Source organism: Pogona vitticeps, chromosome 2 (genome assembly GCF_051106095.1).
Source record: "Pogona vitticeps strain Pit_001003342236 chromosome 2, PviZW2.1, whole genome shotgun sequence".
Lineage (NCBI taxonomy): Eukaryota > Metazoa > Chordata > Lepidosauria > Squamata > Agamidae > Pogona > Pogona vitticeps.
The window spans coordinates 151,549,101-151,562,254 of record NC_135784.1 but is presented as its reverse complement, the minus strand read 5'-3'; the positions used below and the strand labels follow the sequence as shown (position 1 = coordinate 151,562,254).

The following is a 13,154-nucleotide window of genomic DNA, read 5'->3' as shown; positions in this document are numbered from 1 at the left end:
TGGACCATAAAGTTCCACATAGGGGTCAGGCGAAGGCACATTTCCCCAGATGGCATGTGATCCTCAGGAATTAGACCACATCAGATAGCTGCGCAAACAGTCCAAATTGCAATCTATTTCCCCACATGATCACACCCTGAGTTGGCCTCTGGCAAGTCGCAGTCTTTTTGTCCATCCTCCCTGATCTCCCTGAGAATAATGAGAGATAAGCCCCAGGTTTCCAGCCCTGAGATTCCATCCAGGAGAATGAGCAGGATACCCTCTGCCATACATACAGAACACAACAGTTACCGTATACCTACTGTATACAGTAAAGCTCTTTTACTTGAGCTACAAGAGTAATACTTTGCTACAGTCCTAACCCGAATGAAGGGGATAGGGAGAACATGCCAAAGCAGGAGTGAACAAAGCTAAAGAAAATCCATCATTTATAAGGTTAAAAATGGTCTTTGAGAGGCAGCAGAACTTAGAAAGTTACTTTGGAGGAAAAATAATAGATATTGTGATTGGGTTCCGTTTTATTTCTGGTGGTTTCCCCATTTCCCTCTGTAAAAACACAGAAACATTCAGATTAACTAATGAAGATTTATTTAGCAATAACTGGGGTTCCTCTGCACTCGATAACCGTGGGGACTCAAAGCAACTGTACCCTAAACTCTTTAATGCCAGTCCCTTCTAAAGGTAAAGGTTCCCCTTGACAATTTTTTTGTCCAGTCGTGTTCGACTCTAGGGGGCGGTGCTCATCCCCGTTTCCAAGCCATGGAGCCAGCGTTTGTCCGAAAGACAATCTTCCGTGGTCACATGGCCAGTGCGACTTAGACACGGAACGCTGTTACCTTCCCACCGAGGTGGCCCCTATTAATCTACTCACATTTGCATGCTTTCGAACCGCTAGGTTGGCGGGAGAGTCCCTTCTAATAACAGGGAATTCCACCAAACTTCTCCCAGTCGGTAGGTCTGTGAAGGGATGAGTGTCAACTTGTGCAAAGGCTTCCACAACAAGGATAACATGCCCATTCCCCTTCTGCAGCTCTCTCCTGGAGTATAATTGTGTCCTGGGGTTCCTCCCTCCTCAAAGGACCCTCTTTTTAGGGGCAGACCAATACTGTACTGCCCATTCTGTTCCCCTCTGTTTCTGCAAACTGAATTGCTCTCCCCTCTCTTTCCTTCCTCCTTAACTCTTCCTTTCTCTTCCCCTCCAATAAGATGGTCTGGGTGGGGACTTACACTTCTGTCATCTCTCTATCTCTTCCTTAGGGAGTTTCATCCAGACCATCTCCTTGGTCCATGGATCCTTCAACTCAATCTGTCACTATCATTCCAGCAATGCTTTGGTCACCTCTTCTTTCTGCTCTCCTGCCTCTGCTCTCCACTCACCCCTTTCCACTTTTATGAGAGAGGGGATGGCAGACGGACAGGAACACTTGCTTAATGCCATTTCTCTTCTTCTCTGTTCCCCGCCAAAATTCATTCTTTCACGTGGTCTCTCTTCTCTCTCACTCTCTCCACCCTGATATTCATCAAAGATATGCCAGCTTAACAAAAGAGTCTAGCCAGTGCTAGTAAAAGTTAATTATTAGTGAACCCAACTGGCACTTTAGGGGAACCAATAGAACTAGCTATTTAATTTAGTGAATCCATATTACCTGCACAAATGGCTATAGTCCTGGCTCTCACTGCTTCTGAAATATTTCAAGATAAACAGGCAAACAAAAGAGGCTCAGGGGAAAAACAATTATTATTATTATTATTATTATTATTATTATTATTATTATTATTATTATTATTATTATTATTATTATTATTATTATTATTATTATTATTATTATTATTAAGGTATAACCAATGCAGTTATTTAAGTCAGGGAGTCAATACTATCCGTTCAAAAATCTTATGTTGTATCATTGTATCTTACCATTTTGGAGATCTTCTGGAACAAAAAAAAGTAAACAGATCTGGATCTGTGGGTGAACCATTTTTAAGAAACAACTCATTCAATTAATTTAAGGTGAGATCTCAATGATATCCATCCAAAATTTTGTTTCCTGTTCTTACTGTCTCTGAGAGCTTTCTATACAAACACATAAACAAACATTCTGAGATGTTTCTAAGACTCTAAAAAGACTATCTTCCTGATCTTACCCTATTTATCTTTGTGATTTGCAAAAATAATAGTAAGAGGTTTTAATTACATTTTTAAAACATGTTATTGGCCTGCGGTACAAAACATATACTCTTCCTGCCCACCCACCCTTGGAATCACTGCAGCTTCCACCACAGGACTTCCAGCGCTTCGGCCCTATGACCCGTCTCCACATCGGACTGGTGAGGTCCCTGATCGGTAACTATGAAAGTAACTAAAGTGACACAGCTGCACTGCAAAAGGAACAATGTTGCCTTTCTTTAAATTACATCTGCAATTGTACTTTTCAGTGCTGCAATTCATTGGGAAGGAAATTAATTGCAATCGGTTATTTGTAGCCAGTTACTTCCAAAGTCTTGAGAAGCATTTGTACATTCCACAGATGTACGCTCACATTCCTTTTGTTTGACTCTCACCTGTAGTCACACAATCTCCAGATACTATATAAAGCAGCCTGCGAAATCTGGTGCTAGAGGGAATGATGACAGAAGTGTACACATACACCATGAACAGCGGGACATCTTCAATGCCATCTTCACCTCTCTGAAAATACCACGATCTCCAACTGCATTTCTACTGGCCCTCCAAAGGGGGGGGGACTATTCTGCAGGATCATTGTGTACATACCCCCAGTAACCATGCCGGCAGTCCCTCCCAACTACATTCTTCACAGGGTAGGCCTATACTTAGCCTGCAGACTAAGATATATATTTTGGAGGGGGAAAAAACCCTTTCAGTATCACACTATGGCTTTGCAGCTTTATGGAAAATATAACACTTGAGTTTTTTTTCAGAACATGAAACTTTTCTGTCCTGGAGGAGGAAGAGGAAGGGTACAGATATAAGGTAAGCACCAGTAGCGAGGCAGGGACAGGATGGCACGGATTATAATGCACAGAGCATGAAAGCTCTGTTTCCTGAATTTGTAACTCACTTCTTGACAAATGGAGTCAACTCTAGGCAACTTCTATGTTTTTCCCCTCCTCTCTCTAATTATGAAGGCTAGAAATTGTCTTCAGAAGAAGAAGAATTACAAAGGAGTTGTGAGAGAAGAGATCAGACTGCCTCACGATGCCAAACACTGATGCAGGAAGAATCAATGTACAGCAATACCCACCCCCCCACAAGAGAGAGATTTCAAGCTGCTTTCTGAGCTGAAGAAAAGACCGCAAAATGTTTTAATCTCATTCCTGCTAATACAAAAGGCAAAAGCAGACAAAATATTTCAAGTGTGGTAGGTGGTCTGAAACACCTTCGTTGTCCTGACAAGGCACATACATTTTTCCTTCTCAAAGTGAGATCTGATAGTGTGGGTGGGACTACAGTACATGGAACAGTCCTGAAAGTCTCCATCACTGTCAGCCAGACTTAAAGAGAAAGACAATCTATGGAGGGAACCTATTGGCCAGCACCCTGATGGCAAAAACATGGAGGTGATGAAGGTATCGACTAATCCAGACCTGGGTAAAGTGTGGCCCCCGAGCCACTCCTGTCCGGCCTGCCGGACATCAAAACCATTTACAGCTTTTTGTCTAAAGCTGATCAGTTGCTTATCTTTAACATACCGCAAAAAAAACCCTCTTTAGTATTTGTGAAGATTAACAAGTTTAAAATAAAAAACAATCATATCACTGTTTCATTTTATTTTTAAGTAAAGTTGGTTCGGCCCCCGAACACAGTTCAGATTTTTCATGTGCCCCCCATAGAAATTAATTGCCCACCCCTGGTCTAATACCTCTGGAGGACACCAGGTTGGGGAACAAAGAAAAAGGGCTTTAGAATATCCAAAGACCATCTTGCATGTTCTTTTACTATCCTTATACTATCCCTGGTAAGTGACGATTATTAATCCAAGATTAACAGGCAGGAGGGACAGGAGAGAAAAGCATAATTATGCTCTCCTTGGTTACTTCCATGTTAAAGGTTCCTCCACATAAGGTGTGTGGCTTATATCTTATGTGGTTGGAACCATGGTCTCTTTTACCTATAAACTCAAAACCACACAGACTAAGCTTCCACAACTGGGAGTCAGTTAGTCTCATGAAATTGTCAACACTTGTCCATTTCAGCTGGGCCGCAAGAAACCTTTAGAACAGGGGTCTCCAAAATTTTCAGAGTGAGGGCCACAACATATATGTTCCAGATTTTTGGGGCTGAAGGAAAACACACGTATGCACGCCCGCATATACTCCTGCTTGCCTGCCCACATGCATGCACTCCCGCATGCATGTACTCCTGCATGCAGACACACATGCAGGCACACCAGGCTGGATAAAAAGGCAAAGTGGGCCTGTGGGCCATAGTTTGGAGGCCCTTGTTTTAGAGCTAGAAGGGGGGAGGCACAATTAATTGCTAAAAAAGACAAGAAAATTTGACAAGTTTTGTCAATTTCATCTGGGTTGGGGGGGAAGAAGAACCCAGCAAGAAGTTGCTAAAAAAGACAAAAAGTCAGCTGTACTTTGAATAACACTCCTACACCTGACATTACAGCTGATATCAAGGGAGTTCTAATTATACAAGGAAGCTGGCTTCTTTGAGACACCAGGGATAGCAGATCTGAAATGACCTGGGCAGGCTGGCTAGGGTTAGGGTTAGGGTTAGGGTAGGAAAGGAAAACACAATTTTCCATGCAAGGGAAAATAATCCTAAAATGGAAGAGAAACAGGAGAGATTGATCCAAATCTGTAGTAACACCATGTAGATCTATTAAATCAATTCAAATCAATGGGCTACTGAACCACCTCTTACACAGGACCAAACAGTCACTGAAGCATTGTGTCTCTGCAAGTGGGCAAACTAGATTCAAAACAGAGGTTCAATGCAGGCACTTAAAATAATGCAACATTGTCCAGTGGTGCCCTTCTCAATGCCAATGATCCTCCTTTAATATTTACTCCTAAATCTGCCTGTTCCATTTAGCAACAGCTCCTGGCAACACTCCTTAAATGTTTCCTCCCATGTTATTACTTTCAAGTGAGCATGGGTAAGAGGTATGAATGGTGGGATTCATTAATTGCCTCTAGAAGACACTGACTTAACGGTTTCAATATCAGTTTCTAACACCACTAATAGGGAGGAGTCTAATTACTAATTATATATATATAATATGTGTATATAATATGTGTGTGGGGGAAGCTGACTTTAATTACCGGTTTCCTATGGTTCATTTTAAAATTGAGATATAGTGATATGTCTCTGTAAAAAGATGCAGACACGCATGCAGGTACACCAGGCTGGATAAAAAGGCAAGGTGGGCCAGATATATATTGTATTTTCTGCAAGGTGAGATAAACTATTCAAGGTAACTAAAACCACTCCTAAAATATCTCACTTATTAAGCCTTATTAAGATAATTATAAATGGGCTCTGACTTTATAGCACATAACACACACATACAAATTCACAGGAATGTTAATACAGTACAGTGTTTGGAGTAAAGTCTATGTTTTTCTCAGCTAGAGTAGATCCATGAATAAATGGGACTTGTTAAATCAGGATTTACATAAATTTCATTGATTTCAATGGGTGCATTCTAGTTGGGATTAAGAATCAGATGAAGGCCTGTGTGGTTCATTCTCCACCCATGCTCATCAGGAAGCAAGAAAAACAGGCTAAGTTTGAAAACAGGAAGTGTTTAATTAAAGTCACAGAAGCAAAATTTGCCAATCAATAGCAGAGAGGTTGGGGTTCAAATTACATTTTACCACAGAAAAAAACTGCCACACAGCAAAAAATATGGAAACACGCAGGACGGCGACACAGGAACCACCTGGCTGACAGTAGTGTCATTTGGATAATTCACGAACAAAGCATAAACAAAGATGGCAGTTTCTAAAAAGGGATGGGGGAAGAGAAATACCGTATTACAACATTTCCACTCAAAATATAATTTGTTATATACTCGCCGTATAAGACTACCCCCTCTTCCGCACACCTTCCACACACCAAATAAAAGGTGCTATTCACGGTCACCATTGTAAGGCTGCAGCGCGACTGCAGTGCCTCCGGCCCGCCCCTGCATCTCCCTGTGACCAGCACTAGTGCGCAAGTGCGCATGTGTGAGCTCTGCATAGACAAGGAGCGGGCTGGAGCGCCGCTGCTTCCCACCGAACAGAACGGGCCGGTCACATCGAAAAAGCTGGCACCCCTGTCTTGCTGCTGATGCTCGCCACAGCCACACTGGATACCACGCGACACTGGACGGTATGTAGAATGAGGTGGGCAGGCATCGGGAGGCTACTATGGGCACCGGGCGAGCATCGGAAGTCCACTATGGGCAGCTATGTCTATCCCAACTGAAGTGCACCCGGCGTATAAGACGACCCTCCCCACTTGGAGGCATGTTTTTCAGGGCAAAAAAGTAGTCTTATACGCCAGCAAATACAGTAACCTTAGTGAATTTACAATGGTGTTCAAAGTTGGACTACGGATTTCTATGGCGCAGTGTCCTAGCCCCTAGCACATATCTCCCCAAACCAAACCAAGGGACAATTTTGCTACTGTTCTTATGTTGGCAGTGATTTATTTTTTAAGTTGGAAGGTAAGATGGATAGAAGGATAAATGAAAAAATGCACAGGTGATGATCAGAAGAGGAGGAGGGATTAGAAAGTGAGCCAACCAATCTGGAGCACAAAGGAAGGAAGGACTACAAGCTGATTATTCTGAATTCAGTACATAAGATATGTATATGTTTCCACTCCAGAAACGGAGCTCACTGAATAATCTGTGGTCAGTTATGCTCTCTCAGCTGAAAACACACAGGATAAAATCAGATGGCTGGGTTGAACTACCTAAACTGTCTTGAAGAAATACATAGTAAGGAAGCAGAGGAAGGAAGAAAAAAGTACATTACCTAGAATACCTTGCATTAAGAGTAAAATTAAAATTAAACAGGAAATAAATAAATATCTTTTGGTTCAGATTATTATCTCCCGATATTTATGAAAACTTTTAACAATGGCTGCACAACTTTTAATTCTTTTTAATGACCCACAGTCTAATGACCAGGAAATCACATTGAGTATAAATAGCTACGTTTCCAGCCGAGAGTATTTCCACACATTAGCAAAAAGTAACGGCAGAGAGTCAGCACATTGTGATGTACAAAATTCCCTTCACTTCCGGGCAGACACAGTCACGTAACTGCCACCCCCCACCCCCATCCGCTTTAGGGGAGAGCTTAGTTTTATACTGCCTTCAGAGCAGGCCCTGAAAAGCCACAAGATGGAATGCACAGACATAACCCAGAAACCCAGGGAACATTATCTACAAATTTCACAGGCATTCCATTCAGAAAAGGTCAATGTTCATGTTATAATAATAATATAATAATATCAGAACTGCAGAGCCGGTAGGGACCTTATGGATCATCGAGTCCGGCCCCTGTCAAGGAGGCACAGTGGGGAATCATTATGCTGCTGAAGCCACTTTGTGAACATAGCCATCATTTCTGTACCTACATTCACAGGAACAACGTTAATATGCAAACCAGCCGCTAAGGTGACTTCTCAGGATACAAACAATCAATATATCTGCATATATCACAGCATCTCTGTGATCTACAGCCAGCATCTGTCAGTTGTCGGTGTCTGTGCTACACTGCTCATGCGAATGGGGAGATAGGTACACAAAAGAAGACCACACATGCACACATTTGTGCATTATTTATTTTTGAATGCATAGCCTGCCTTTCCCCTCCAAACTTGTGCTGAAGCAACTAACAATAACCAGATACAGATCGAGAACAAACTCTTGGTTAAAATGTAATTTTTTTTAAAAAAATCAGCCAAAGATATAATAAAAAGATTTAACTAACACCTAACCAGCCATGCCTCCTTCCACAACAGACCAGCTTGTCAAAGGCCTACACACCTGCCTGATTAAACATATATTTGCCTGGGGCAGAAGGACAAGACACAGGGAGCCAGCTAGGCGTCCCCTGGCAGGAAGCTCCAGATCCTGAGAAAGGCAACAGAGAAAGCCCTCTTTCATGTTCCCACCCATCACGCTTCGAATAATGGGAGGTGGAAGCCAGGGAGGTTCACAAGGGGGAAGACAGTCTTTCAAAGAGCCAGGTTCCAAGTCATACAGAGATTTATAAAGGCTGCCCAGAAATATAGCTAATGAAATTATTGCTACCGAATAAAATAAAATAAAAATCACATGCACCTTGTGACTATCCCTGATTGGCAGTCTGGCTCCAGCATTCTAAATTATGTGATGTTTCCAAAGCTTTTTCAAAGGCTGCTCCACCAAGCATCTCTCATTGCCATCTAAATGATATGTAACTAAGAGAGGTCTCACTATGACCAGACATCTCCAAGTACCTATGGACATCCCTGCTTGAGCACCAGCTCAACTGGAAATGTACTCCTGGCTGCCACCAACATATGGGCATCCAGGATCAGGGTCAAATCCAGCAGTGAATCCAAACCACACACACTAATCTCCAAGAGGTGCATGACTCCATCCAGAATGGATTGGTTACTTATTCCTTCACAACGTCTTTCTACTACATAGGACCACCTCTGCCTTGTTTGGGGTAAGTTTAAAGTTGTTTATTTTCACCCCAGCCTTTAACAACACCAGACATTGGTTCAGAACCAGAGCAGCTTCCTTAGACTTAGAGAGAAGGGAGAGATAAGTCATCAGCTTACGGGGACATCAAACTCCCAAGTACTGAATAAACCATCCCAGAGGTTATATGTATATGTCAAATAGCATGGAGGACAAGCTCAAACCCTGAGGCTAACAGTCCCAGTCCCCCAGCAATGCATTTTAGGACTGTTAAGAATGACCCTCTGAGAAGACCCTAGAGCAAGTGTGAAACTGTACCTCGAAGTCTTTTCACAGAGAGACATCAAAGACGGGATACCAGAGTTGGTGCCACTGAGAAAGAAGAAGCAGAACCAACAGGGTCATGTTTCCCCCTATTCATGTCCTGGTACACCAAGAAGACAAAAGCAATCTCTGTCCTGTAAGCAGACTGAAGTCAACTTCATGCAGAAACTCCTGGAGCTGAGATACAACCATACACATTCTCCAGCATCCTGTCTAAGTGTAGGGAGTTGTAAATAGGCCAGTAATACAGTGGGATTCTCAACGTATGTGGCCAGATGAAGATAGGCTGGCGCCCCAGTCTTGAACACAATGTATGAAACTACAGTACAATCAACATTACAATCTTTGTAATGCATTTAGCAGGCTGAATGGCTTAGTGGTTTAGGCATCTGGCTGTGGGGCCAAGAGGTTGGGAGTTCGGTTTCCCTACTTTGCCTCCTGTGAGTATAGCCAGCCTGTGTGGCCTTGGGGGCAAGCTGCACAGTCCCAGGGTGCCCCGGAAGAAGGGAAGGGTAAACCACCTCTGAGTACTCTCTACCTGCAAAATTCTGAAAAGGATCACCATAAGTCAAAATTAACTTGAGACCACATGATTACAATGCATTTATAATACATATGTTGATGATGCTGGCTTTCAATACAGAATTTAAATCTGAAGTTCTCCAGATGTATAAATTGTAAGGCCAACATCACCATCATACACATGTCACTTCTAGCGACATACTACCGATATCACTATATTACTTGTAGTATTTTTTTACATGACCCCAAAAAGCATCAGTCTGCAAAGAACAAACTCACTACTGTACCTGACCACACACAGTTACCATTATCCAAACTCAGACCCATACATCCATATACTAGCTATCATTCAAATTAAAGTACACACTCAGAATAAGCTTGTACACCTACTGCAAAAGTTGCACCTGCAAGGACAAGGAGACAAGTTTTTGCCCTGTCTCCCAAAACAGCATCTGTGAACAGCACCAAATCCACAAAACAAAATTGCCAGTCCATTCAAAAACAGCCAGAGGTGTGCCAACCTAATTTTAAAAGAAATATTTTACAACAAACAGTATGCAGATGTGAAAAGCTGTGTATATTACAATAGCAGAGATGGGAAATGTATGTACATACGTATATACAGTACAACACTCCTAGAAAAATAGCTGCCAGTTTACTTAGAAACAGAGATGGCATGAAGTACGCCTGCATTGCTGGCAATCTGTCCTTCAGCAGGCTTTTGGGATAGGGCCATAAGAGTGTTCGTAACCCGGACATGGACCTTCTTGGCCCAGACAGACCCTTACCAAAGAACACGTTCATTCATCCCCACCTTCATCCATTTCTACACATTTCCTCCCAACCAATGATGAGGGGGTGAGGAAATGTCACCCACATTGGAGAGAAATTGACAGGCGGCACAGAGAGATCAGGACAATCTGAGATCCCGAAAGTGATTCCCACCCCTCATAGGGAAGGAACATCATTCCTGACACAAATGCGGACTCCAGTCTCTACCTTAGGTTGCCCTCCAGCCTCATGACTCCTAAAAGGGCCTGCAATTTGCACATTTCGGGGAGAACCCTTCAGCAATAGGTTTCAGCTTTGGAGAAAGAGAGGACACGGCGGGGGGAGGGAAGAGACCAGGTATCCTTCTCCCTCCCACCTTGCTTTATGCTCAGTAACACATGCACACAAGGTCACACAGTGAATCACCAATAAGTGATAAGATATTTTAAAATGTCAGAAGTCTGGATTCCCAATTCTGAACTCCTCAGCTTCCTTCATTCTAGGCCACTCCCCCACTTCTCCTGGCAAGATAAATGGGGTGCCTCCAGCTCAAAGAACACTCTCGTCAGGTCACGCTACCCATCACGCTTCTCAGGAAGGGGGAAAACTAACCCACACCCCAGCCTTCACCAAGCAAGCAGGCAGGCAAGCAAGCAAGCAAACAAAACAGTAACAAACAAGGCTAGCCAACCTGTATTTTCCAAAACTGTCGAGGCCTTTCAGGTTCCCAATGACAGGCCTAAGGAGGAGAGGATGATGGTGGGTATAATTCCTCCTTTGCTCCCACTCCAAGGCATCCTCCCATAAGCAAAATGCCCCCATCTTTCCAGTCATGCAGTGTACAGTATTCTCATCCCGCCCGAGATGTGGGGAGCGGAAAGGGCAACGGGAATGGAGCTAGTTGGGGGGGGGGGGGAAGAGAAGCCTCCTTTATGGCACATGCTTCCTCAGAACACGTGGATGCCCACAGAAACCACATCCTGGAACCCCACCCTCAAGAAGCACCCAGTCAGGGGTGAGTTCAGAAGTCTCCGCCACCACAGCAAGGGCTAGGAGAGGGTTAAAAGACCAGGCCTTGGTCTGATCCCGGCTTGGACCCCCCCCCCTTCCCCTGCCTAAAATCGGAACTGCCTCTCATTTCCGTAACCATAGACCTCCTTCCTTGGGGAGACGCAGTCTCTTCTCTTTCCTTTGCCCCCCCCCCCAAAGGGAACGCAAAAAAATAAATAAAAATAAAAGGAACCCACAGAATAGTAAGGTCCAGGGATCTTCACAAAAGTGCAGTGATTTCATGTTCCGGTCTGTCTTGCTTATTTATTTATTTTCTCCTCCTTCTCCCACCCCCCTTCCCACCCCCCACCCCAGTGCTCCGGGACTCAAAAAAAAAAAACTCGCCCTTGGGAACGCTCTGGCCTTGGCCAAGGGGGCTGGAGGTGTGGGGATGGATCTGGAGGGAGGGAGGGGGGGGACAGGAAAGGAAGAGAGGCCAAGATCAGCCAAACCGTGAGGGCTGCTTCTCTCTTGAGAAGCCAGTGTTCCAAGCAGTCAATCTCTCCCAATTAATTGTCAGGATTCTACCCCCTCTCTCTTCAGCCCATCAGCTGGGATATTCAGAAGAGGGGGAGAGGGCAACCTTTCCCTCTCTCCTTCCCCCCCCCATCCTCCTTCCAATTCCTTTTTTTTTTCACTTCTCCTCCTCGTCTCAGCCAAGGACGTTTCCAAGATCTTGGGAATAGGAAGCAAAAAGGGGGCTGCGGGCAGGCGGGGGGGGGGGGAGGTCAGGGTGGTGGCGGGGGGGGGGAAAGAGTGCCCATAGACGAGGCTTCCTTACCTTCTTGTTGCTCTTGTTGTAGCCAAAAGTGGCGATTCCGGCACGAGGAGGCACAGAAAGGAGCATTTTCACTTTAATGTTACAGAGCTTGGGAAGGGAGGGGGAAGAGGGGGAAGAGAGACACACACACATACACACATACACACACACACACAGAAAAGAGAGGGAGAGGGAGAAAGAGAGAGAAAAGAGAGAGAGGAGAGAGAGAGAGAGAGAGAGACAGGGCTTCTGGCTTACGTCACCAAGGCAAGCCAGCCTGGAATCCAGGGCCAGAGTGTCTGCTTTCCGCCAGGTCCTAATGCCGGCCCTCGGAATGACGGGTACAGCGCCCTCGGAAAGAGCTGAAAAAACTAAAACTACAAGAATTAAAAACCGAGATCTTGAAAGAGAGCAGAATAGTCTTGACACAAATATATTAGCTTCTGTTTGCATGGCACAACAGAAGCGACAGAGCAGGCCTTCCTAGCTCTCCAGCCGTTCTGGAATGGCCTTGTCAAGTCATGCTGACAATTTTTTTTTTACATGGGATGCACTTAGCACAATTGCCTGGACTACCTTGCAGGGTTGGTGTGTGTTCCTGTGCATTCCACACTGAAAGGAAATAATATTTTGACCCGTACAAAAGACTCGGTTGTCATCCCAAACATCCTGGGGTGCTCAATATTGAGACATCTCTACAGAGGCATTAATGTATGGAAGTGAGAGCTGGACCATAAAGAAAGCTGACCACCGAATAATTGATGCTTTTGAATTGTGGTGCTGGAGGAGACTTGAAAGTCCCTTGGACTGCAAGGAGAACAAGCTTATCCATTCTTAAGGAAATCAACCCTGAGTGCTCACTGGAAGGACAGATCCTGAAGCTGAGGCTCCAATACTTTGGCCATCTGATGAGAAGAGAAGACTCCCTGGAAAAGACCCTGATGTTGGGAAAGTGTGAAGGCAAGAGGAGAAGGGGACAACAGAGGACGAGATGGTTGGACAGTGTTACAGAAGCAACCAACATGAATTTGACCCAACTCTGGGAGGCAGTGGAAGACAGGAGGGCC

The 13,154-nt window shown here is 44.3% G+C and overlaps 1 protein-coding gene across 4 annotated transcripts in view; it reads right to left on the bottom strand.

Annotated features, from left to right (window-relative positions):
* Window positions 1-12,491, bottom strand: part of RBMS2 (RNA binding motif single stranded interacting protein 2) — a 76,347-nt gene extending 63,856 nt beyond the window's left edge. The window contains exons 1-2 of one of the 4 annotated variants that reach the window (XM_072990873.2): window positions 12,109-12,491; window positions 10,969-11,016 (exon numbers count right to left, since the gene is read on the bottom strand). In XM_072990873.2, the coding sequence (XP_072846974.2) occupies window positions 10,969-11,016; window positions 12,109-12,240 (180 nt within the window). In that variant the 5' untranslated portion in view covers window positions 12,241-12,491. The remainder of the gene's footprint in view (window positions 1-10,968; window positions 11,017-12,108) is intronic. The other 3 variants (XM_020784767.3, XM_078384395.1, XM_020784778.3) reach the window with 3 other exon arrangements.
* Between the last annotated feature and the right edge of the window lie 663 nt (window positions 12,492-13,154).